The following is a 27,378-nucleotide window of genomic DNA, read 5'->3' on the forward strand; positions in this document are numbered from 1 at the left end:
GAAAATATTTTCTTGAAAAAAAACGGCGAAATATCGCAAAAAATCCGACGAGGAGAGAGAGGGAACCCCGCGTGCTATCAGCTCGCGGAAAAAAAAAAGACTGAGGAGAGAAACTGATTTGCGCGGGAAGTCGACCCGCAGACGCACAGAGTTAAACTCTGACACTGAGGGAAGCTCCGCCTACTCCGGTCACGTTGACTCTTCCAGATAGCAGGGCTGAATTAGCCATGCTATCTAAGGGAAATCTTTGTATGCCAAGTGATATGTGTTTACTGCTTTCTATCGTGTGTGTTCCTGTTTTAAATAAACAGTTTAAAAAAATATGTTTATATGCTGTATGGTATTTATATATAGTACAAAAATAGCAGATCAAATGTACCAAGGGGAAACAAGCCTGCAATATCCATTTGAGTCTCAGCAAGTTTCTTACTCCTACACGTGATATTCACTTTGTTAAAATTCATGTCAGTTTGTTGTTTATGACAGACAAAAAAAAAAAAAAAAAAAAAAGTTAAACCGATGTTTACAGGATAATATCTAATAAAAAAAAGTTGTTGCTGTTATAAATGGCTTTTTCAATGGCCCAGTTTTACTAAACTGTAACTGCAGGGGCAGGGTGGGAAATATGGGGAAACATCTGTTTTCTGACAAGCAGATGTTGCATTAACTGTACAAATTTCCTGTGATAAATTATAAATTTAAAAAACAAAACAGTCTCATAACATGGCTGAATGTTTTAAAGTCCAGAATAATGTTGAACAATTATAATCAAAAGGTAGGTAGATACCAGACTTGAATATAGAGGATAGTAAAATACAATTGAAGTCTTTAAAAAAAAAAAAAAAAAAAGTCTTCACACCCTTAGGGACGGATTTTAAAACCCCTGCGCACCGGCGCGCCTATTTTGCATAGGCCGCCGGCGAGCGTAAAGCCCCGGGATGCGCGTAAGTCCCGGGGCTTTCGAAATGAGGAGGAAGGGGGTGTGTCCGGGGGCGTTCCCGAAACGACGCGGCATTTCGAGGTCGTGCCATGGCGTTTCGGGGGCGGGCCCCGGCCCGGGGGCGTGGTCGAGGCCTCCGGACCACGCCCCCGGCGATGCGCACAAAGGTAAGGGGGTGGTGGCGAAGAAAAGTTCCCTCCAAGGCCGCTCCGAAATCGGAGCGGCCTCGGAGGGAACAGGCAGGCCGCGCTGGGCTCGGTGCGCGCAGGTTGCACAAATGTGCACCCCCTTGTGCGCGCCAACCCCGGATTTTATAAGATGCGCGTATCTTATAAAATCTGGTGTACTTTTGTTCGCACCGGTGGCGCGAACAAAAGTACCGGCACGCATAGTGTTTGAAAATCCGCCCCTTAGATTTTTTTCACATTGTCTAAAAAATACAAATCAAAATGCATTCAATTAGGAATTTGTTTCAATAGTCTACAAAACATACTTTACATTTCAATTATGAAAAAAATATACAAAATGTAGTTATATTCCAAATATAGTTAAGAATAAAAAAACAAAAGGTTTTGATTGCATAAGCCTTCACATCCTTAGTCTAAGGTTTATTTGTCATTTATATACCGTTGTCTCAGCATAACTTTTACAGCAGTTAACATTTCAATAAATATATAAAAGCGATGAAATTACAATCAGTTATAAAAGAATTAACAGCTAAAATAGTTAAAAGAATGAAAGTTACAAAAAACACATTAGTTGTTAAAAAGTAAAATATAATAAAACAAGTATTAAATCAGTAAAAATACTAAAAGCATAAATATAGCGCTTCTAGCATTTTTAAAAGATAAAAAATTAAGAAAACAGCTGTGGATATTAAACTTGAGTGCATGCCTATTTCTAATTTTCAGTGTAAGCAGCGTTAAACAGCCATGTCTTAAGTTCAGCTTTAAACTTTTTTTCCTGTTGCAGCCTTAATTGAGTTGGTACCATATTCCACAGTTTTGATCCTGCAATTGACAGCGCTCTCTTTTTTACTTGACTGAGGTGTGCTGATTTAATTGTGGGAATTGATAAAAGTCCTTTATTGGCTGATCTCAAATTTCTTTGCGGAGTATGCAGCCGTAGCGCAGTATTTAACCATTGTGTCTTTTCTCCATAGATTATATTATGTATTATGCACGCAGTTTTATATAGTATTCTAGAGTTTATCGGTACCCAATGTCATGCTATCAATGTTGGTGTGATGTGATCACACTTCTTTTTTCCTGTCAATATTCGAGCCACGGCATTCTGGTATACTTGTAGAGGTCTAATGGTAGACTGAGGAAGACCTAACAGCAATGCATTACAATAGTCTATGTTGGCAAATAGTAATTATTGTAACAAACCCAATTAGCTCCTTTTCAAAAAATTGCCTTTACAAGGCCTATAAGTTACAGAGCTCACTTGTGTCGAGTCACAGTAGTTGAGCCAATCTGAATACTCATGGATAAAGACTCATGGAGTTTTTTCGCATGAAGTGAATTTGAAACAAAAGTCAAAATATGCCAAAAGAATTCCAGGATAAACATTATTCAAATCGCCAACTTAGGGAAGGCTAAGAAAATTTCAATGTTTTTGAATATCCCTTGGAGCACTGTCAAGTCCATCACTGCAAAGTGGAAACAGTTTGGCACCAACAAGACATTACTGCCACATTAGGCAGTCCCTCCAAAGTCAGTAGTCATGAGGTTAAGAAAACTGTTGTAGAAGGTCACTCTGAGGTCTAAGATGATTCACTTATTTGAAAAGTGTTTCTTATTCAGTCTATAACAAAAGATGTGCTAGACGGATTACAAGAGAAGCAAAGTAATACAAACAGTTAAAGAAAAATAATACATAATACAGCAAAGAAACAGAAAAATTACATTAAATACAAAATATTAAAATAAAATTAAGGAAACACCTGAACAAACAAATGTGCCTTAAGTAGCTTTCTAAATATTTTTATAATCACAAGCTCTCAAAGCCCCAGGTAGGGCATTCCATACCTCCATACAGAGGTCTCTGGCTCGGATTAAGTCTATAACTGTGGAATTAATCTGGGAATTAATCTTGTGTGTAGTTTACAATTAGAATTAAATTCTAAGTTCATAGTTATGCAAGTTTGCAAAGGTCACTTGCTTGATCTGAGAAGGTGTTTAATTTTTAACCCATCCTCTCTCACCAACTCCCACCCACATTTTTTAGATAAACTGATTACCCCATTAGGAGAAAAATCATCAAAATAAAAGTCAATTAGTGATTTATAACTTGCAGTTAACCCTGATTTTAGTGACCAACTCATTTTAGTCTGCCATTCATAGACAAACAAAACAAACTTAATAAAATTTAAAAACTTTTAGATTAAAACTACTTTAAAAACTTTAACTCTTCAAAAATTAAGATGCAGACAGAAGTCCTGAGCAAGATGGGAAATATTCAGTCTTTTGCACCAAGTGCAACATATATGATTAACAATCTGTTGGTGAGAAGTTGTTTCTCCTAGGACAAGTAGGATGGTAGTCCACACACGAGTGACATCATCGGATGGTGCCTGGTATGGAACTTTGATGACAGATTCTAGAACACTCAAACATGCCCTACTGAGCATGTGCAGCTGTAGTCAGAGTCCCTCAGTCTCTTTTTCTGCAGAGCCATGCGGTCCCAGAAGCCGTGTGCTCACAGTATTCAGCTTTGCTCTCTTCTCACAGTTTTTGTAAGTGATTTTTTCTAGAGCTGCAGCTGTTTTTTTTCCTTAAGGTAGTTTTATTTTTTTCCTTTCCAACTGTCTGCCAGCCACATGATGGATTGTCCCCTGTTCAGCCTAGCAGAATCTGTAACTTTTTTTTTTTTTTTTTTTTTTTTTAAAGAGAAAAGCTGCTTCAGCAGTTTTGTATCTGTGTCCTCTCCTTGCGCTCTCTCATTCTCCCTTTCCCTGGTGCCAACAATTCTGACTTATGCAGTCAGTCTGTGATCCATGTAGGCCGCTGAGCCTGGGGACTTGCCTGAGTTCTACCCGGGCTGGAATTCCATGTTGATTTACCGATCAATTGGCATTAATGGATTCGGACAATGCAAGGATAGAGGACCATGCTGTTCCTGTGGGGAGGAGCGCTCATCCTCCCCACATCCCAAGGAACTAGTCTCTACGGGCAGGAGCCTTGGAAAACGTAGTCTCCCCTACTGCTTGCTAGTCTTGGCACTGCAGTCTCCTTTGGAGAGAGAATGAGCAGGAGCCTGGGCTAGCAGCTTGCTGCCGCACCTCAGTGCCATGCCCAGTAATGGTTGCCCATGCATAGCTGTGACCAGCGCACCATTCGTCTGACACATTGCACATTGATGTCAGAACCACCATTTGCGCCATGGTTATCCTTGATGCCGTCGAGGTACGTGACTGTCCACGATGCCGTAGAAGTCTTCTGTGCCATTGGCATCATTGGAAATGGAGTCTCGCTGCACTGGCTTGGGCACCAATGTTACGGAGTAGCAGCACAAACTGAAGCCACTGATCAAGACCATGGGGCCCTCAATGCCATTGATACCATCAAGATGCGTGTGTGGCCACCCTCAAGGCTGTTGAGATTGAAGCGGTGGCAGCCCCTCGATGCGATGCTGTCAAGGTGCATACCCTTGAGGCTGCTGCTGCCTATTTGGTCATCGCAGTGCATGGCCTCAATGCCATCACAATGCGGTGCTGCACTGATATCACAGACACCTTCAAGGCTATCGAGGTGCAGGGCCACCGATGCCTCTCGTTCCCACATCAACTATGTCGAGCATCACCAACCAAGCGCTGGGTTTGCTATTAAGCGTCCTGGTCATCCCTGAGGTCATTGACCACCAGGGCTCTTGGAAGCCTCCGCATGACCCTGCAGCCCTTGGATGGCAGGGGTTTTTTGGCCTTGAACGAATCAAGCGCAGGGGTCATCTACTCAAGGCACCTTGGTATGCTGGGGCATCCAAGTGCACTGATCCCGTGCCCTCAAGACTCCTTGGTTGTGTCCTCTACGAGTCCCTGAGGAGCTCTATGCTGTCCCTTCACTGGCTACGGCTGTTGGAGCCTTAGTGCTTGCAAGACCATCAAGCTTGTTGCATCGACACCTTCGAATGAATAAGTAAGCTGTCTTGGGCATCGATGATCTGTGTATGGGCTGCAGCGCCTCTCCCTGCAGACGCCCATGGCCTCCTTGGTACCACCGGTACATTGATACCTTCGGGCACCAGAGTCTCCACTGGGACCAGACGGTCGGTGTCCATGGGCGTCTATGGCGCTGGGGTTGGCACTATATGCCGACTCTATTGAGGATTGGTCAAACACATCGAAGCCCTGGGTGAGAGTCGCTGGGTGCCCTTGTTGTGGCTTTGCCCTGTGGGCCCTGTCACCGCTCTAGGCATCAGTGGCTGTGGTTGGAGGCCTCAAGACATAACTGCAGAACCCCATGGGCACCTTCAGTTGCCAGGAACTTTGCTGCTGTCGCTCACTGAGAGAATCGAAGGTGAGTCATTCCCAACACAGTTCAAGGGTCCGCCTCTCGCAGTGTTATCAGGTACTGGAGGGTGCAACAACATAGACCACTATCCTCAACCATGCCTTACCCAGAGCACCACTGGTTCTGGGGACACCATCATCACATTGTTTTTCTTTAATCCACTAGAGTTATTGTGACATAGGTACGCAACATGCGTGGTCAGGAAAAGCTAGGCATCTACTCCAAGTGCCTCGGGCAATGGCAGGTGGCATTCTCCCTGTCTGTGCAATCCTCAGCCATACCAGGGTTCTGCCATTGTCCCATCATGGTCTCAGCCTCCTCGTCAGTTCTGCATCACACAGTGCTGAGCAGCATTGGCGGGGGAGGCATCATCACACACTGTGCTTTGTCATGGGGCAGCATGTAGTCACAGACTCTGGCACTTGGTGCACTGTAGCATGGGATTCCACCCACAGGTATGGCGCATGGGACAGGTACCACTGCACGAGTACCGCTCAGCATGCTTTTACAGCAGAGGGCTTGTTCCTCCAGTTGCCCTTTGCCGTCTGGGCATCTGTATGTGTGTTTTTCCTTCTGTGCAGACACAACAGGTTGTGTTCCTCAGCAACAGGACTGACCTAGGACTGCGTTCCTGGTAGGACCCTGAGGGGAGTAGACATTGGGAGAGTGGTTCGGGAGTCCTCTCCTCCCTCAGCAGGGCTCTGGCCCTGGCAGGGGTTCTCTCTGAACCGGGGCCTCAATTCTTGACTTGGTGCATCTCCTTGGAGGCCAGAGCCAAGAATTATCAGCATCACTCATTGGACTGTTTTCACTTGGGCCCCTCTATGAATTACGATGGTGATCTCCCCCATCTGAGGCTTACTACCTATGGTGGGTTGTTCGCTTTGGCACCTCAGCTCTCCTCTAGGGAGTTGAAAGTTCTTTCAGGATCAGGAGGCCCCAATCCCATTACTTCCCTCTCCCCTCTGGAAGGGGAGATTCGACTGAGTTCCAGGGCAACTCTTATGGGTTCCCCTCTGGACACCCAACTGTGCATCCCTTTGAGGAGTGTCCCTCATTTCTCTGTTCCTGGAGAAGGGATGGCTCTGCTCTGGCTGGCATTCACTCACGATTTCTCGCCAGCCCCAAGAACCGGTCAAGTGGTAGCGCTCTCCCTCTGTCACTCTGATGCAGCAGGTCTATTCATGAGGGAGCTTGTCCAGTGTTTCTCCCTGGTGACCCTCCAGGGTTTCACCTATTCAGGAGTCTCTTTCATACCTGCTGGCTTCTATGGGTGTCTTTTCTTAGGGACAGCTATCGCCAGTCATTCTTGCCTGCAGGACCCTCCTCTGTGAGGAAAGTTCTAGTCCATCAAATGGGAGATCATACCTTTCATCCTTTTGCCATGTCCATGGCTGAGGGAGTTGGGGACCAAGTGACCCCACAACAGAGGTGCTGCTCTTGCTCGCGGTCATCCTGTGTTATGGATCTGATGCTGAAGACTCCTGATGGGGGAGGAGTTAGCAATCTGTTATTAATCTGTTTCCATGGTAGGAGGAGTTAGCAATCTTGTTATGCCTTGACTCCTGTAGAAGGGAGGAGTTAGCAATCTGTTACCAGCGGAGTTCTTAGAGAGAGCACTCGGCTGTAAAGGAAAGTAGATAGGTGGGTCCTTGGGCCGATGGCAGCGCCCCCAGGAGGATATCCTGAGAGGGACCAACGGCTAGGCTTGGGTATGGAGACAGACACAGATAGTTAATTTATTAGCCAAGTTAGTAGAATCACCAGAGATGGCAGTAGTGAGCTGATATGCCAGGCAGGGCTGAAGTCCCTCAGGAACTGGAACAGCGATCCTAGGGTTGCTGAGCTGTAGAGAAACTATAGATAGTGAGTAGACAGGGTATGCTGTGTTCATAGCCAGAACTAGATGACAAAACTCACATAAGCTCTTAAAGAAGCTCAGTAGCTGGAAAGGATTAGGCTCTCAAGGAACGAGTACCTAGTTCCAGGGAAAGCTCTGAGAGAACAATGATAACTCACAATTATCTGTATCTGCGATAGCTTCCATACAGTAGAGACTCTTCAGAGTGTTTAGGAACATGGGCCCTCAAGGAGCGAGTACCGGTTCCTATCTGCAATCTGAAATAAAGAAAAAAGAGCGAGGCCCCCTGGTAAGTCCGAGGAGGCAGAGTAGCTTGGACGAATTCCGTATGCGATTCCGAATCCTTGCTAACTTGATTCATTAGCAAATACTGAGACCTTTTATATTGGAAGTAGATGATGTCATCTCAGGGGACGCCCCCGAGGTTCGCACCCTTGCTGGTACATCAATCGGAGCGCTCGCGCGCCCGCCCTACGTCATCAGGAACATGGCGGATCCGCAGAGTCGTGCCGGTCCGGGGATGCCGGGAGACGGCAATAAGACTCCACAGCAGCTAACCATCCATCAGGCCCGGAGGGAGTGGCCACAGAGGTAAAAAGGGCGGAGTGAGGGCGTCTAGCAGTGACGGACGCAACACCCTGTCCAGAGACAGGGGAGTCCTGGGTCATGTAACAACTGTCCACTGCTGATTACATACTTCCTTTGATGGGGGGGGGGGGGGGGGGGGGGGGGGGAGAAAGAGTATATGCACTCATAGCTGGGGTAGTGTACCTCAGAAAAGGGGTTGGCAGTCTGTTCCAAAAACCTCCCATACCAAAACAATCTTAACTATAAGCATTCAAACAGTAGCAACCTTATCTATAAAAAGGCAACACTGCAAAATATTACACCAGGCCCTAGAACACCAATATACCTCTTTTTGGGAAAATACAGCAAGCCAGGCTGCTATAGATCTCTAAACAGAAAATACATGCCAGCAAAATAGCTCACCTCGGTCGCATATGCAGAATACAGACAGACCCTGACCAAATACAGAATAAAAAGAGTCCAGAAACTATAAACAGAAATGTGCTGAGAAGAATAATATGTTAGTAATAGAAGGAAGTGCAAAAAAAGTGGCATTGAGACTCAAAAGCGAAGGGGAGAAATATGTAGAGGCTGATGAGGAAAAAGCAAAATTACTTACGGTAAATATTTCTGTCTGGTGCTCACGGTAGAAGGGCCTGGAGTAGGACCACATAAAATGAACACAAATAAGACCGGAAGGGAGGTAATCCTCAATTTTTGTAACAGTATGTTCGTGAGGAGCTAACTAAAATTAAAGTAAAGTAGATAAGGCAATAGTACCCTTTGATGTATCCCATCTGGCCCTAAGGGAATTTAGAGATGTGCTGGCAGCTCCACTGGCCGACCTTTTCAATGCTTCTTTAGAATCTGGAGAAGTCCTGGAAGACTGGAAAAGGGCGGATATGTTTTCTATTCATAAAAGTGGAAGTACGGCTGAGGCTGGGAACTCCATGCCAGTTAGTCTGATCTCTGTGATAAGCAAACTAATGGAATCATGCTTAGAGGAAAGTGCATTTGTTACAATCCCATAGATCACACGTTTCTGAGGCAGCATGGTTTTACCAGATGAATCTGATCAATTTCTTTGTTTGGGTGACCAAAGAGTTGGATCAAGGGAAAGCGCTAGATGTGGTGTGCTTTGATTTCAGCAAGGCCTTTAACACTGTTCTGCACAGAAGATTTTCAAATAAATTGAGTACCCTTGATATGAAACCTAGAATGACTAACTGGGTGGTGAGAAATGGTAGTGGCAAATGGAGTTCTCTCTGAGGAGGAGGGGGATGTTACTAGCAGTAGGTCTCAGAGATCAGTCCTTGTCAACATTTTTTGTGAGGGACATAACGGAAGTGTTGCTGGGAAAGGTTTGTCTTTTTGTCGAAGATAACAAAATCTGTAACAGGTGGACAGCCAGGAAGGTGTGGAAAACAAAGAGAGAACTAGCAAAGCTTGAGATATGGTCTAAGGTCTCGCAGCTAAGATTTAATGCTAAAAAATGCAGAGTAATGCATTTAAGATGCAGAAACCCAAGGGAAAAGTACAGTATTTGTGCTTGGAATAATTTCACCTCCAACGGGCCGATACAGTAAAATGCGCTCCAGCGTAGCACACTGTTAGCCTGCGTTTGGCCGTGCATTTTCAACGCGCTATTTTTACCCCTTATACAGTAAGGGGTGATAGCGCATCGAAAATGCGCAGCCAACCCCCCCCCCCCCGAAACGAATAGCACCCGCAACATACAAATGCATGTTGATGGGCCTATTGGTCATTCCCGCGCGATACAGAAAGTAATGCCTGCCCAAAGGCTGGCGTTAATTTCAGCCGGCACCGGGGAAGTGTACAGAAAAGCTGAAAAACTGCTTTTCTGTACACTCTCCGACTTAATATCATAGCGATATTAGGTTGGAGGCCTCAAAAAATTTTTAAAAATCAAATTAAAAAAAAATTAAAAATCTGCCTGCAGGTTGGAAGACGGACGTTCAATTTAGCCTGCATCCATTTTCCAAACCCGTGGCTGTCAGCGGGTTCGAGAACCAACGCCAGTAAAATTGAGAGTCAGCTGTCAAACCCACTGACAGCTGCCGCTTCTGTCAAAAAGGAGGTGCTAGGGACGCGTTAGTGTCCCTAGCGCCTCCTTTTACCACAGGCCCTCATTTGCATGCGGGCCGATACTGAATCGCTCACCCAGGACACTGGCCTGTGCACGCGTCGGGAGAGCGGGCACTTGCCGGCTCTCCCGCACTTCTTTCTGTATCAGCCCGAAAGGAAGAGCAGGATCTGGGAGTAATTATATTTGATTATTTTAAGGTGGCCAAACAGATGAATAAAGCAATGGTAAAAAGCCAGAAAGATGGCTGCATAGGGAGAGGAAAGGTCAGCAGAAAAAGGGAGGCAATATTGCTCCTGTATAGTTCCCTAGTGAGAGCTCACTTGGATTACCATGTATAATCCTGGAGACCGCACCTTCAAAAGAATATAAACAGGATGGAGTCAGTTTAAAAGGTAGCTACTAAAATGGTCAGTGGTCTTCGTTCTAAAGTATATGGGGATAGACAAAGATCTAAACATGTACACCCTGGAGGAAAGGCGAGGTGGGGGAAGTACATGATACAGATACATTTCTCAAAATGTTTCCATGCATAGGAAATGAGCCTCTCAACGAAAAAGGAGGCTCTAGAATGAGGGGTCATGAGATGAGGTTGAAAGAGGGTAGTCTCAGGAGTAATCTTAGGAAATGTTTCTTTACAGAGAGAGTGATGAATGCATGGAACAGCCTCCAGTGGAGGTAGTGGAGACAAAAACAGTATCTGAATGCAAGAAAACATGGGATAAATACCAGGGATCTCTAAGGAAGTAATGCTAAATTAATTGGATGGATGGGCAGACTAGGTAGGTCATACGATCTTTTTCTGCAATCATGTTTCTAAAAATAAATACCCCTGCTATACTGCATGAGCTAGTAATAAGGACTCTCTTGCTTGAGAACTGAGAGTTGATCCAGGGATGAAAAATGAGGATGTGGAATGGTTAGAGGCAGTAGAAATTGATAAAATAATCAAAGAATGTTACTGACAAAATTAAGCCTAATGGTCTGAAGTGATGAGAGACCACTGTTGAAGAAAAACTGAAGCTCTTCCCCACTGAAAGGATGACAGACTGGTAGCTGTTGAGTTTCTCTCTGTTGAGATCTGTACCTATTTTGAGATCTATTTTGCTGCTGAGGAAATGGACGTGGTTAATAGTTGGAGTACAGATAATATCTCCTTTGAGAATAGTAGAATGGTTTTCTAAAAACCTGTTTGTTTTTCTTCTGAGTAAAATGGTCTGCTGTAGATGTTGTGAGAGTTTGCAATATAGTGCATTGCTCCTTTATAATATTTGGCGAAAAATTAAAAGCAGCATTGGATAAGTTACCCCAAGTACATGGAGCTACTGTTCTATCATGGATGTCCTCTCAGAGTTTAGAAGCTTTTTACAGAGTCTTCTAGTCACTGTTGCCTAAGACCTTAAGGCTATAAATAAAAAAAAAAAAATCATAAATAAATCTAGTCATATGCTTTGGGCACTCCTCAGCTTCCGTTATAAGATGGGTGAGTTTAATTTGATTGTGGATTGTAACACTACTGCCTAATTTTTTTTTTAACCAGTATTGTCCAATAACTTTCCTGGAGGTGCAGCACTGAAGATATTTTTCCTATTTTGTTTTGCTCTTGTCATAGGCAATTCTACCACCAAAGAACCACATGGGAGCTGTACTTCAGGGTTTGTAAGATCCATGGACCCTTTTTGCTGTGGTGAGGTTGGCTTAACCTACAGGGAAGGTCCTGTAGGTCCTCACCGACAGCTGCCGGACCTAGGCTAGGAAGAAACTGTTCTGGAGCTTCACCTATACCAGCCCCTTTCCCCTTGGGTTGGGCCCTTGGATTCCAGGGACAGGCAGGACTTAGGTGAGAATCTCTAAGGAGCAGGCATATGCATAGGTCCAGTATCAGGTTAAGGTCAGAGGCAGGCAGTGAACTAGAAGGGTCAATATCCAAGCAAGTGTCAGAGGCAGGCTGCAGACAAGAACAGTCAGGGTCCAGGCTAGGGTCAAATCGAGGAGGCAGTCCAAGGGCAGGCAAAGGCGGCAATAAGAGGGACTGACACGGAGGGGCAGGAAGGATGGCTAGGCTGAAGAGACAAGGCAGGCACAGGAAGAAGATCAGGATCAGGCTCACAGGAGAAGTAGCAACTCTATATACAAAATGCAACCCACTGCTGATGAGAAGGAAGGAGTTCTGGGAAGCCCTATATATGGCTGAAGTCATGATATCGCTAGTAATAACGTTAATAAATGTTATTTATTCAATGCTATCTATACTTATATATAATTATCTGATCTTCATTTTCCTTCTCACTCCAAGTTATTGATTTCCTTGTTATATGTAACTGCTTTTTCTGCACTATTGTTCAAATTGTAAAGTTTTATTATTATTGCACCCCTGTTTCTTGTGAACCAGCATGATGGGACTATCGTCCTGAATGTTGGTATATAAAAAAAAACTTAAATAAAAAAAAATATATATATCATCGGGAGGCGCCACAGCCAAGTTCCTGCCACGGGCTCTTTAAATATAGCCCAGTCTGGCATATGCATGCCTAGAGAATCTCTGAAGGGGCATAATTTATTTATTTATTTATTTATTATTTTTATATACCGACATTCATCTCAATTGAGATATCACACCGGTTTACATTCAGGTACTGTAGGTATTTCTCTATCCCCAGAGGGCTTACAATCTAAGTTTTTGTACCTGAGGCAATGTAGGGTAAAGTGACTTGCCCAAGGTCACAAGGAGCGACAGCGGGACTTGAACCTTGGTCTCCTGGTTCATAGTCCACTGTCCTGCCACAGAGTGAGCACCTGGCGGTGTGCAGGAGAGACCAGCAGGTCAGTGTGTCAGGAAAGTGCCATGGCTCTTGGGGCCTATCTGCGAGCCACGAAACATAAGTGTGTCAGATACTGTTGAACTCTGTGCTTTATATTTATATTTTTTGTTACTGGAAGTACAGAAAGAGGAGTTTCCCAGGTTTTAGCTTGCAAGTCCTGTAAGGTTTTGTGTACAGGGACAGCTTTCACCTGTTTGGTGGCTGAATAAATCTTAAAATCTTTGGAATTCTTCAAACTGTTGCAGATCTCCTTCCAGTTTAAGGAGGTATGGATTCAGATATTTTTTGAAGGCATGCCTTCAGGTGGAGTGGTACTTCTGGGAGATTCCAGAGAAAAGAGTCTGAAGGTAATCAAATAGAGCCCTCTACAGACTGAAAAGAATCTGAATCATAAAAATTATCAGACTCCTCAAAATCAGAAAGAAGCACTGGAGAGCATTCTGGCACAGACTTCTGTTTCAAAGCCTGAAAAATAGAAGATGTATCAGGAACAGCTTGATTTTTTTGGTAAGAATTAATGGAAGACTGTGACTGTAGCTCGCCTCTCTAAAATGGGCTTGAAGGAGTTCTGTGCAGAACTTGATTATGTTTGACATATTTTGTACAATATCTAACCATAATTTTTGGACAAAAAGAATGGCATTCTGATAGAGGAAGAAAATGAAGAAAAAGACTAAGCCTTAACTGATAAGGAACTGGATTCTGGAATGAAAAAAAGGTGGGGAATGTATAATCAACTGTCTGTGCCAAGATGAACCCTTGGTTCCGATCGGTTTTGGTGCGAGAGTTTCTGTACCTATGAATAAGAAGCTGTTGGCGCCGGCTTTGTGTCTGTGTTTCTGTACAGAGGGCAGATTGCACCCTAGTCTTCTGCACCAATGCTTTTTAAAAGATGCTGAAGGAGAATGTTTTCTCTTTTTGTCTGCACAGTCTGAGGGGGAGCTTTTCTCTCTATACCTACTAGGCTCTGACCCCCCTTGGGTACTGGTCTTCCTAAGCTGGATCCTTCCCCTTAATTCACATTTTAAGTATATGCTCCTGCAACTTCGAAAATGTTTCTCCACGTCAGCATCATCAGATGACATCACCCCACTTCTGTGACTATTTGTTCCTGCTTGTCTGCAGAGAAAAAGGTATCACCACAACTTAAGATTCTCTTATTAGCTTTGAACGTACATTTGCCTGCAACTTGGAGGGGCCCTTTTCCTTTTCATTGGGCACCTGACAAAATTAAATACTTGGGGGTGTGGGTCCCTAGAAACCTGAAGTACTCATATACTCTGAATATAAATCGCCATGCTTAGCTAAGTTGAAGACACAGTTGGCTACCTGGACCCACCTCCCACTGTCTCTTTTTGGCCGCTGTGCCTTGGTAAAAATGGTGATGGTGCCAAAACTCCTTTACCTATTGCACATGGTACCGTGCTGGCTGACGGGGAGTGATGTTCGTTGTCTGCGCTCTTGTATCCAGAAATTTCTCTGGAAGGGGGCCTGCACGAGGCTGGCTTACTCTATCTTGGAATTACCGAAGGAGAGGGGGGGGCTCAATATGCCAGACTTTCGCTTGTATAATGTGGCCTGCCAGCTTAGGTTTGTGGGGGAATGGTTGATGGGATCCTTTCAACTGTGTGCAGCGGGGATGCTGACCCATATGGCGGCACCTAACTCCCCCTTGAGCATAATCCAGCTGATTATGCAAATACAAATACACCCAGCGGAACAAATACACCCAGCGGAACGCTCTATCCAACTGTATTGCTATACCCCTGTATAAGGGCTTGGAAGTGGTGGCGTAGATTTAATCATTTGTCGGGGGTTCAGTCTCTACTGCTTCCTTTGGTACACAATTTGGACTTTATACCAGGGCGGGATAGTGGTGCTATTTTTCAATCTTGGGCGAATAAGGGGATTGTATTTGCATATTATTTATATGATCCTGCTTCTGGACAGCTCCTAGACTTTGCTACGCTGCAGCGAACATATCAGCTCCCGAAGCAGTTTTATGCTTTTTTGCAGGCCCGACACTACTTGCAGTCCTTCGCTTGGACCTCGGAAGTGCTCACGGCGGAACTTAAGTTTGCGGATACTTTTTTTGACACTGCTTATCTCGCTAATACTATTGCCGGCTGGAAAAAGCTGGGGCAGAGACTCAGTAGCATGAATCGGATGATACACATTGCCGATCAATGGACTAAAACTTTGGATTCATCTGTTTCTGAAGCTCAAATCTCCACTTCATTTACATCTTTACATCGGCTGCTCTCTGATATCAGTGCCCGAGAAGTGCAATTCAAAATCTTACATTGGATATATTGTGATGATGTTCGCAGGTTTCAGATGCGGCCGGTTTCTACGCCGCTATGCATAAAATGTGGCACAATGGATGGGACCTTGCCTCACCGGTTATTCTCTTGTTTGTCCCTTCAGACATTTTGGGTGGACGTTTTGGTGCCGATTGCTACTTGTACAGGACTCGCATTACGTCCTGCAGGGGCGGTGCTGTTGGGAAGTACTGCGCTCACCTCGATGCCTGGAGGCAGATCAAAGGCTAAATTAGAAAGAGTTGCCATATTATTGGCATGCTGTACAATCTTGGCAGACTGGTTGACACCACTGTCGCGCCCGTCCTTCCCTGCTTGGATTAATCGTATGGCCTCTCTGGCACAAATGGAGCATTTGGATTTTCTAGCAGGCCACCGGAAACCGGACAAGGTTTACTGTCAGTGCTGGGACACCTGTGTCTTGCTTTTTCCTCAGGAAGTACAAGATGGACTACGCCTCAATGGCTACACATCTGATTGGCTTGGTACAAAAAGGGGGGGAGGGGGTATAGGATAGGTAGTGAGTGTGGAATGTCTGTGGTGTGGCTGGGGTATGTTTGGGGGAGGGTTGGGAGCGGGGGTCGTAATAATAACATTATAAGGAGTGTCGGGTGAGGCAGCGGTCGAGGTCTTCTCTATCTCATTTCTTGGAGTTATATTATTGTTGTTTGGATTGTACTGTTTTTGGTACTGTTGCTTGTTGCCTGCTTATCCGATATTAATAAAAAGTATTTTGAAAAAAAAAAAAAAAAAAAAAAAGATTCTCTTAAATCATTAAGAGCTCAATACAGGAAAGATATGACAAAAAGATGATCACTATGTTCCTTATACACGTCCTCTAAGCTCCCGCTATTTGTCACTGTTGGAGATACAACATTGGTCTAGATCAGGGGTTGGGAACCCATGGCTCGCGAGCCAGATATGGCTCTTTTAATGGCTGCATCTGGCTCGCAGACAAATCTCCTAAATCAGTTGCCACACTTTCTAGTCCCCCGCTGACCCAGCTGCTCCCCGGTCCTCCTCCGCCCGGGCTTAAAATGCTGTCAGCCCGTGCGGAACATGGCAGAATAGCTGGAGTCGGCGGCACAGGCGTGCTCTCTTCTTCCCGCGCCCCGGAAGAGGAAGTGGTGAGCAGCGGGCGCGAGCTCGGGAAGAAGAGACCACGCTAGTGTGGTCAGCGTCGGTCCAACGAAAAGAAGACTGTGCAGCGCGGCTCGGAGGAAAATAAAGAAGAGCTTCAACCGCGACCGATGGGACTCCTCCTCCGCGAGGGCTGAAAATGAAGGAGGTTAGCGTTGGGAGGAGGCTGCTGCTGCGAGTTCCCAGGGTGGGGGTGGAGGAGAGAGAGAGTGAATGAGCGAGCAAGCATGTGTGTTTGAGATCCTGTGTGTGTGTGTGAGTGAGAGATTGCATGTATGTGAATGATTGAGAGCCTGTATATGTGAAAGAGTATGTCTGTGATTGAGAGCCTGCCTGTGAGAGAGAGAGCATGAATGTAAGTTTACGATTGGGAAACCTGTTTGTGTGAAAGGGTATGTGTGTATGATTGAGATCCTTTGTGTGTGAGAGATCATGTGTATGTATGATTAGGAGCCTGTGTGTATAAGTAAGAGAGAGCATGTATGTCTGTGTGTGATTGAGAGCTGGTTTAGGTGATGGAGCATGTGAGTATGTGATTGAGAGCCTGTGTGTAAATGAGAGAAAGAGAGGACATGTTTGTAAGCATGTGAATGAGAGTCTGTGTGTGAGAGAAAAAGACAGCATGTATTTATGTGATTGAAAGCCTGTGTGTGTGTAAGTGTGAAAAGATAGACAGCATGTGTGTAAATGTGTAATTAAGAGCCTATATAAGTGAGAGAGAAAAAGCATGTGTATATGTGAGTGACTGTGTGTATAGGTGTGTAATTGAGAGCCAGTGTGAGAGAGAGCGCTGGTATGTGACTGAGAGGAGAAAGTTCCAAGCAAACCACCCCTCCCTCCTGCTAATTCAGAACAATCTCAGCTCACCTGGATATCAAACGTTCCCAGGTATGCAGAGCAAAACATTTTTTGTATCCTTATTATTTTTCATTACTGGGTCTTTGTGTCTGCTATTTTGAAATATTTTGTTGGTATCTGGAAATTTTTTATATGAGTTTTTAATTATTGGATATTCCACTCAGCTGTTTCGAAATATGTTCTTTTTGTTAGTACAGTTTTACTGCTGAAGATTTTATATTTCTTGATTTGTTTTATAAGGATGGGTGATGTTTCTTTTTTCCTTTGTTACACTGCATACAGAGACTCTGGCTTGTTGCAGTTTCCAATTCAGTTTTTTCTGCATGCTTCTAGTTATGCGTTTTGGTCTCTTTATTCTATGTTAGGTGAGGGTCAGCACGTGATTCAGGTGAGGTTTTCTGCTGGCGTGTAGTTTCTGTGTAGGGCTCTATAGCAGCCTGACTTGGTCCGTTTTCCTAATAGGAGATGTATTGGTGTCTTAAGGCCTGGTGTAATATTTTCAGACTTATTGTACTTTAAAAGTGTGATCTTACATAAAATGCACACATTTACTTGTATTTAGTTTTAAACATATTGTATGGCTCTCATGGAATTACATTTTAAAATATGTGGCTTTCATGGCTCTCTCAGCTAAAAAGGTTCCTGACCCCTGGTCTAGATGGACCTTTGGTCTGACTCTGATAATTCTTGTAGTCTTAAATGAAATCCAAGGTAGAAAAAAAATTTCTCAGGCAGGTTCAACGAGGGCAGAGGCCAATGCAGAGCCATATTTTTATAAAAATTAACACGCAAAATCCCTTCAAGTTTGTCTAATATGGCCCTATGAGATTTTAGTCTGCTTTCATTCCTTCTCCCCTAATTACCCCTTAAATCACCAACTCTCTACAGTTTAACTGTTTTAAACTAGTGTCTATCCATAAGATAAATCCCTTAGACCTCAAAAAAGAAAAAAGTTAATTTCCATAACTTTTTTCCTATGTAGAACTGTTTAGTGGAACAAGTTAACATATGTATACTTGGCAATAAAGCTCTGGAAACTACCTCTTCTGGACTTTCAACTTTTTTTTTTATGGACAAATGTACAGAAAAATAATCTATTTATTTTATTGGCACGACAATGTGCACAACACTATATAGGAGAAGGGAGAGGAAAAAAAGCAAATGTAATATCTAATGTACTTAGTCAAACAAGAAATGCAGACACCACAAAAAAACAAACGGTTACAAAGAGTGGCAGATTCAATCTCATTGAGGGTTTGTGATCTTGGTGACAACATGACAGCTAACACAGTATAAGTATCTAAAAGCAAAGTAGTAAATGTAAAAGTTAAATAGGCCGAGTGACTCTGGTCCCAAGCCACATTCTCAATATCTGTTTCAACCTTAAATGTTTTTGTACCCTAGCTTTCTCCCAGGAATGCTAAAATTACTCATTTGTTTATATAAAAATGTAAACTCACCTTCTGCCAGTACAAAAATATCAAAGCTATTGTGGAAGGGGAGGAAGCTGTTCTCACTATTAAAGCTTGTTGTCTGGATGTCCTTTAAGGTCTGAAAGGCTTCTCTGTTTACAGATGCCTGTTGAAAGGGATAATTAGTTTCTAATTATTGTGAGCATGCAATTTTTTTTTTTTAAGATTTTATGCCAAGCCCCATCAGAGCAGATACGGGTCAGTTAGCAACTGAACCGTGCAGAAATAAAGTCACAGAAAAGTGTATTTAAAAAAAAAAAAAAGGCAAAATGAAAATAAGCATTCAGGGAATAATCCCCATTCCATGACATCTCCCCTCCCCATTACATTTCCTCTTAAACTAAACAGTGGGACCAAAACAATGACAGCAATCAAATCAAAATGTGCTAATTCCTCATTAATGGTAGATGTAAATGAACTGAATCATTGCCTAAACCTAAACAATGCAGACTACCACCATGGAGACAAGAATTGCCACTGCAGAGGCTGGGGAGGGGAGGCAGTCTTCAAAAGGAGGCCACACATGATTAACCAACATCTCACTTCAACCTTGGTCATTTCTAGGCACAAAGGAGCTTTTCAGAATTTAGCATTCAGCAAATCAGACAAAAAAAAAAATTATATATCTTTGCTCCAAACAGAGTGGCTAGAGCCATCAAGCTCCAATATGGCATTTAATTCAGTTTTGTTTGGGTTTTTTTTTTTGGGGGGGGGGGGGGGGTAGGAGGAGTTGGAAATCAGGTGAAAGAAGAAAAGGGCAGAACTGGAACATGGAGAGGGGATACAAATGTCAAAAGCGAATGCTATGTAGATACGAAGGGACAAAGAAACAGAGGATGCAGAAATAAAGCTGGGTTCATTTAACCTCCATGTCATTGTTACAGTAGCAGTGTCTTTACCCACTTTCAAGCTACCCTTTTTAATGTTACTTTATTTTCACATTTATTTTTTTTTCTCCATCCTAACTATACTTCTGCCTTTTCACATCACCTCCTTTTTCTGTCCTCTGCCCCATTTGTCATACCTGCAACCAGGCTTTCATTCTCACCACCTGATATACGTATGTGCGCACGGGCATAAGCGATCCCTTCATGCAAATGGACACTCTTTCATAAAATGACAAATCTACACCACGAGACATCTCTTCCTCATTTCTCAGTGCCAGACTGACATTTCTTCACACCAAGGCACTCTCCCACACTAAACAAGAAAACCGAATTTATTTATTGTGCAGCTTTTACCAAGTGGCCCCCAAGTGTTCCAGGACAGACTGCCAGTCCTGGTTTTAGCCAGTTACATTTATGAGCTACTAGTTCTGGTGTCTCTAATATAATCAGAAATGTAAAACTGACAAAGTCATATTGATTGGCTGAAGTTATACATCAAAGATCAAAAGTTGACACACTGATTCATAAACAAACAAAAAAAAGTGATAGAATTATTCTCTATCATCAAAATGACCAATGTCAAAAGTTGGTACATAATTCATTGTTTCGTCAGTGTCAGAAGCCTACCATTTAGTCAACAAAAAAGATGTCAGATTTCAAACCCAAAAACTCCACCTCTTCAGCTAAAACAATCAATCAATTTCTCTCTCCATATAAGCAAAACAGGACAATCTGGATCATTAGGAAGTATCCAGCAAATCCAATAGCTTCCCCATCCCCTCCACTCCCAAATCCACTTGGCTAATAATTATTTATGGACTTTTCCTCCAGAAACTTCTCCAAACTCCTTGAAAACCTAGCTATGCTAGATGGCTTGACCACATCCTCCGGTAACTTAAATCCACAGTTAATGTGCATCAAGTAAAAAAAAAAATACTCTCATAGTAACATAGTAAATGACCCATCCAATCTGCCCAGTTGAGATGCATCTTTTTTGGTAAATGTGCATATAAAATTTCCAAATGTAGCCCAACACCAACTCCCACCTTGCTTCTACCCAATCTCTCAACCCTCCTTTCATATCTGTCCCAAGCATAGCCAAGGCCATAATGGTCATCATACTGTTAGCCTTCCCATGCTTTCTTTGAGCCCTGAAGTAGTCATATCACTTCTGTTTTGAAGTTGTAACTGCCACTCTGTGTAGGTTATCCCTTGCAAATGGCCAAATTGGTTTGAAATCTACTACCTGCTAGTTTCATGGCAAATCCCCTAGTATTTGAAAGGGTAAATAACTGTTCCCCATTTACTTATTCCAGCCACTCATGATTTTATAAATCTCTAATATCCCCTCTACCATCGCTCCTCCAAGCTGTAGAGTCCTGTTTAGCTTTTCTTCATGAGGGAACAGTTTGTGCTCTTTATGTTCCCCTTTTCTGTATCTTTTCTAGTTATGCTATATCTCTCTTGGAACTAGAACAGCACACAATCATCAAGGTGAGGTCACATCATAGATCTATCAGAGGCATTATTATATTCTCCATTCCTTTCCAAATAATTCCCAAGATTCTATTGCTTTTTTGACTGAAGATTAACATACTGTCCCAATGACTCCATGACCTTTTTCCTGAGTGGGGACTCCTAATTCACAACCCAGGATTGCATGCATATTCTGTAGTTTGGATTATTTTTCCCTTATGTGCATCACTTTGCATTTCTCTACATTAAATTTAGTCTGCCATTTAAATGCCCAGCTCCCCAGTCTGCTCATCTTTTAAAAACTATGAATAATTTTATGCCTTCTGCAAATCTGATCACTTCACTACCTGCTCCCTTTTCTAGTCATTTATGTAAATGTTAAAACAGCACAGGTCCCAGTAGAGATCCCTGGGGCGCTCCATTATTCTCTGCACTGCAAAAAAAAAAAAAAACAACCCACATTTTCTTTTTTATTTACTTAGCCCATGCACATATTCAGCTGGGAAGAGAGGGACAATTTTTAGACAGGAAAATAGCTTTGAAAATTGCCATCATTATGACCAGAATTAAATAAAGTAGATCAAGTGATGAAACAATGAGGGAAGAGAACCAAGAAAACAGGCAAACTGATATTTTAGAGAAATCCAAGTTGTACTCCCACTTAAACATTTCAGAAAAGCACAAAGTCTGATATAGAGTGGAGAAGCCTCAAGCCAGGGATTGACAGAGAGCCTAGATCAGAATCTTAAAACCAAACCCAACCAAACCCAGCTTATACTGGTTATTTACATGGGAAGCAGAAGTGAACTCCTGGAAGAGGACAAAGACATTTTTTAAAAGCATTTCTGCTGGGTTATAGCCCTCAAAGAGCTATAGTATTGGTTTTGAACTGAAATCTATGTTATACATAAGAAAAAGTCAATTGGAAAAATGTTTGTACTGTTATTAGCATTATTATGATTTTTTTCTCTTTAAAAAAAAACAACCACTATGTATTACTTTGGTAAAATATGTACAAATTTGAATCTGTAAGGTCCATAACTAATGTCAGAATAAGTATATCCATAGCAACAGGGAAATGGACTGCTCCCTGTGCATGCCTGGAATTAAAAATAAAGTGAGTTAGTCCACTGGGCAATAGACTGGATTCTATAGAGTTCTAGAGAGGAGAGAGGCAGGAGGAGGATAAGCTCCAGAGAGATTTGCCTTACAGTGGTTTAAAGTATGCATGAATCAGATGGAAGCGCACATTGTTTATTCCAGGGTATAGGGACCTTCATAACAGTGCTGTTAATTAGCAGACCAAGGAATGGGGGTTCCCTGGAGATTTTGTCTACAGAGAGCTATTTACCCAAGAAATATGGAAGTAAAGGAAATATTGACTTTAGGAGTACAGAAGTACCCAACTGCATTGTGGTGGGCATAAGGTGGACACTCCAGTGGACTGGCCTACAGTCAGACAAAATACTAATGGACTTGGCCCAGTGGGCTGGAAGGAAATGGCATCTCCTGTTATCTCAAAAGGCAAGGAAACCTAAATTGGGACAGTAGCATAAAAACTTAGTGTACCAGAGGGATAAATTGTATTTAAAGAGAGGAGCATGGAGTGTTAAGTTGATTTTGGAATTGTGTTCAACTCAGCAAGGTAAAAGAATAAAAAAAGTGATTGTTCTCTGGATTACTGATGTCCAACGGCACATAATTGTTCATCTTTCAGTATTGGACCTAGTGATTTCTTTTGTGGAATTACTGACAACTGCATCTTAATAAATGCAAGTCCACAGAACCCCAATCCCATGTGTGAAATGAATTGTTAAATCTGGCTAGAGTTATTTATTCTCTTTTGAGGTTACAATCACATAAAAGCTCATACCCTGTACAGGGAAGGGATTTTTTTTAGTTTAATTATAAATTTCCCTACTATTTTGTATTTGTTTAAAAACCAAAAAAGAGCATTTGGAAACATTGGAGGAAAGGATCCTGCAATTAAATAAATCTAAGGGAATTCTCTTGTTAAGGAAAACAAATACTAAATCTAATTAGCAGTCAACTGCAGTATACTTGTTTCCTTACTGCAGAAACAATGACATTTTCTTAGTGCAAGTTATTAAACATAAAGGAAATCCAATTACTGTCTCATTTTAGGTGTTCTACAATCTTTATACATTTTCTCTATCACTATCATTTTTAAAAAAATTCAATTTCCAAGAAAATTCTCTGTACTATCCCACCATCCCAAGCATCTCAAAAACACAAGGGCATTTATGTTTTCCACTCTTGAGAAATTAAGCCTTATAAAGTCCCAGGAAAGTTAAATGCAGGACAAATAAAATGTCCTTTAATTTGGCAGACATTGGTAGCAAATCAAACTAAAGAAAGCTGGTTGCCTAACAAACTACAATGACAAATACAGTTCCATTGTCCAGCTGCAGGAACCGTGAGGCAGGAGCTTGCCTGAACCTTTCTGCAGAATGAGAAGAGTCTCAAAAGTAACAGCTGGTCCCTTATTGTGAGAATTTTATATATATCTATTGAAAGAGAATTTGAGTAAAGCTTGCACTTTAGCTATAGTCTATGCTGTATGTACCAGTAGAGGGCCAGCTGAGACTTTGGCTTTATGTATATCTATAAGCACACAAACCATTCTTTGCTTCTCGGCACTCAACTAGAAAATTAGTTGGGGGCGGGGGGGGCCGTATTTTAAGAAAGGTAGTTATGCCCTGTGTTATGTATGAATACTCATCTGCCTAATCTAGAGCTACCTGTTTGAGGGCATTAAAAAAAAAAAAAAAAAGCACCATATATTTTATTGATTAGCTCTGTGGTAAGCCCCTGAAGTAAATAACTATGCCCACATTGCATAATTCATGATAACGCTCATAGCCGGAGATACAATGTATCATTGCCACAGTATTAAAATAAGCGATTGGCTGAAAGCAGGAGCCTTTTTATTGCCCCACTAGATAACTCGGGTAAAGGTTTCTCAAGCATGAGGTGCAACACGCAGATGCCAGAGGCAGTAAGGCACCCGACCCAGGACCCCACTGAAAGTTACCTGACCCCGTACCCGCCCCCCCACCAAATCTGAGCTCCGATTCTCTGGCAGCTTCCAGCCATTCCTCTGTCAAAATCCCGTGTGCGAACCAGTCTGCGATAGGAAGACCCTTTGAACCATTTTCCTTTAAAAACTTTAAATCTGCTGAGACCAGTAACCCGACCGCGAGCTAGAAAGAAGAACGGGTAAGGACAGCAAACTGGGGCGTGAAGGGAGAGGCGCGTGCGACACTCACCGCCACGGAGCCCGAGGAGGAGGCAACGAACACCCTGATGCCCATCCTGGCGGCGGCGGCAGCAGCAGCACGGCCGACTCCTCTCCCGAGCTGGCGCGGGAAGGCGACGGCGACTCCCGCCGTCAGGTGGAAGCGTCGCTCTCCGGACGCGGCTCGAGCTCCCCGGGGCCAGAGCCACAGCACGCGCCCGCTCCGCTCTGCTGTGCCGTCAGCACTCTGCCTGGCGTCGGACGATAAGAGCACAGCCACGTACCCGCCCTCTCAAGCAGAGAGAGGGAAAGAGATGCTACCGCTGCAAGGGCTTCTGGGGGCTGGAGTGTTTTCCTGAAGCTTCGGGCGGTCGCGGCCGCACCTGCGGAAAGTAAAGTGGCTTCAGAGTCCGATAACTTTATTGGCAATGACAATTTTCACACGTTCGCCAAAAGAGCAGTAGATCAGTAATGCATGTGCACCACGTCGGTGACTTCTTATCCCACATCGCACAAGACGGGCAGAGGGCGTCGCGGACGTATGGAGACACATTTTGGGCAGGTGGCGGGTGTCAAGCGGCTTTCAAGCATTGGTTTACTATGAATAGTTTAAAAGAATGTTTGTAAGATCAAGTAGTGAGCGTTGTGAATTAAAGTGAACGAAATCTAGCTTGTCTGCAAGTGAATACTCAACTGTTTAAAATGAGAAGGAAAAGAGCTGGAATGAACATTGAGACGGGGACGCTCAATTTTGCCGGGGTCCGTTTCCCTAACCTGTGGCTGTCAGCGGGTTTGAAAATCGACGCAGGTAAAACTGAGCGTCGGTTGTCAGACCCACTGATAGCCACCTCTACCACTGATAAAGAGGCGCTAGGAATGCACTATTGTCCCTAGCGCCTCCTTATTAGGGGACACCTAATTTAAATAGAGAATCGTGTGCCCAGGAGAGGTGCCTGGGCGCACATCAGGAGTGCAGGCGCTCAACACGGAGCGCCAGTTGTCCCGCACTTTTTACAGAATGTTGGAGCTGCCACCAGTAGGTAATTTGGAGGAGGAGCCTGCATGACTAAAGATTAGCCTAGGACACAAATTACTCTTCCATTAACCCTGCACTTATTAGGAAAACAGAACAAGCCACATTGGTACAGGTCATTATCCAGAAACTACACACTAGCCCCAGGGTGACCAGCTCCGGCCCCCAAGAGCCAGAAACAGGCCAGGTTTTCAGATGTCCATAATGAATATGCATGAGATAGATTTCATGCACTGCCACCATTGTATGCAAATCTAGCTCATGCATCTTAATTGTGGATAGCCTAAAAACCTGGCTTATTTGTGGCTATCCCCTGCACTAGCAGATCCAGAGACACTGAAGAAGTGTCTGAACATGTGAAAGGGGCAGGGCCTCCTGTGGTAGCTCCACCCCCTAATGATTTAAATAGAGCAGAATATCTCTCCTTGATCATAGAAACAGAAAATGGATAGACCCTCACCAAATACAGAATAAGTGACCACAAATTATAAATGGAAATTTGAAAACAAAACTGAACCAGAAACTCCAAGAAGCCAGACTTTACATGCAGTTCAACACTGAAAAAATAGAGACAGACATGCATTTCTTTCTGTCTTGTGCAAAATACATAAGAACATAAGAACTTGCCATGCTGGGTCAGACCAAGGGTCCATCAAGCCCAGGATCCTGTTTCCAACAGAGGCCAAACTAGACCACAAGAACCTGGCAATTACCCAAACACTAAGAAGATCTCATGCTACTGATGCAATTAATAGCAGTGGCTACTCCCTAAATAAACTTGATTAATAGCAGTTAATGGACGTCTTCTCCAAGAACTTATCCAAACCTTTTTTGAACCCAGCTACACTAACTGCACTAACCACACCCTCTGGCAACAAATTCCAGAGCTTAATTGTGCGTTGAGTGAAAAAGAATTTTCTCCGATTAGTCTTAAATGTGCTACTTGCTAACTTCATGGAATGCCCCCTAGTCCTTCCATTATTTAAAATCACCGATTCACATCTACTTGATCAATACTTCTGTTAAGGTTTTAAGGTGTTTGGTGGATTCTTAGGTGCTGCAGTGATGGCCACTCCCACGGGGAGGAGCCCCGTGGGGAACTGCAGTACCGGGCTAGACTCAGATGCACAAACACAGAGATAGTTTTTATTGTATAGCTTGTAGAGTTCACCAGAGGTGGCAGTAGTGAGCAGATTCCTGCAGAAACAGTCTTGGGTCCTCGGCTGAGGAGATCCGTCCCACAATGGTGGTATAGGGAGCTCCAATGCAGATTTCCAGTGAGAAGCTGTAGGTTAGACAGACTGGTAGATGTTAGATTACTCACACTCTTGTAGCTGTAATGGTGGAGTTCCCAGCAGGTAGAAGTATTGGTAGCAGGCACCAAGGTAGACAACTCAGGCCCTCAAGGAGCAAGTACCTGGATACTGGATAGGCACCTGGAAAGAAGCATAGGGCCCCTGAGGAGCGGATACCCAATTTAGTAGAACCCCGGAGGGTAGAGAGCTTCCAGCAGCAGCAAGAAGCGGCAGAGCAGCTTAGACCGGACGAATCCAATCCTTGCTAACTCAAAGTCAGTCAGCAAATGGGCAGCCTAAATACCCAAATGGTGTGACATCACTCGAGGGGGATGCTCCCAAGGTTCGTGCCAACGTTGGAATATAGACGTGGGTAACATTCGCATGCACCCTAGGAGGCCCTCAGGTGAATCATGGTGGAAAGCCTTGCCATAGCCGTTCCGGGGACGCCGGGGAGTGCGGCAAGCAGATGCAGTGGTCGACATTTTCCCGAGGCTGGTGAAGAAAGCGAATATTGAGGTGAGGCAAGTGGGACGAAGCCGTCTGAGTCCGACGGACGCAACAACCTCTCATGATCTTAAAGACCTCTATCATATCCCCCTCAGCCTCTCTTCTCCAAGTTGAGCAGCCCTAACCTCTTCAGTCTTTCAGTTGTTCCATCCCCTTTATCATTTTGGCTGCCCTTCTCTTTACCTTCTCCATCGCAACTATATCTTTTTTGAGATGCGGAGACCAGAACTGCACACAGTATTCAAGGTGCGGTCTCACCATGGAGCGATACAGAGGCATTATGACATTTTCCATTTTATTAACGATTCCCTTCTGTTAC

General features: G+C 43.6%; 1 protein-coding gene across 5 annotated transcripts in view; it reads right to left on the reverse strand.

Annotated features, from left to right (window-relative positions):
• Positions 1 to 27,378, reverse strand: part of SH3BGRL2 (SH3 domain binding glutamate rich protein like 2) — a 174,020-nt gene that overhangs the window by 90,146 nt on the left and 56,496 nt on the right. Inside the window, exons 1-2 of one of the 5 annotated variants that reach the window (XM_029595567.1) lie at positions 24,253 to 24,646; positions 18,588 to 18,705 (exon numbers count right to left, since the gene is read on the reverse strand). The exons of 1 other annotated variant lie outside the window; for it this stretch is intronic. Coding sequence is in view for 3 of the 4 variants with exons in the window: in XM_029595569.1 (XP_029451429.1) it covers positions 24,253 to 24,297 (45 nt within the window). In the remaining variant the exon portion in view is untranslated. Of the gene's footprint in view, positions 1 to 18,587; positions 18,706 to 24,252; positions 24,647 to 27,378 lie in introns of those variants that run through there. 3 more of the 5 variants (XM_029595569.1, XM_029595570.1, XM_029595565.1) reach the window with 3 other exon arrangements.

This window comes from Rhinatrema bivittatum, chromosome 3 (genome assembly GCF_901001135.1).
Source record: "Rhinatrema bivittatum chromosome 3, aRhiBiv1.1, whole genome shotgun sequence".
Classification (NCBI taxonomy): Eukaryota; Metazoa; Chordata; class Amphibia; order Gymnophiona; family Rhinatrematidae; genus Rhinatrema; species Rhinatrema bivittatum.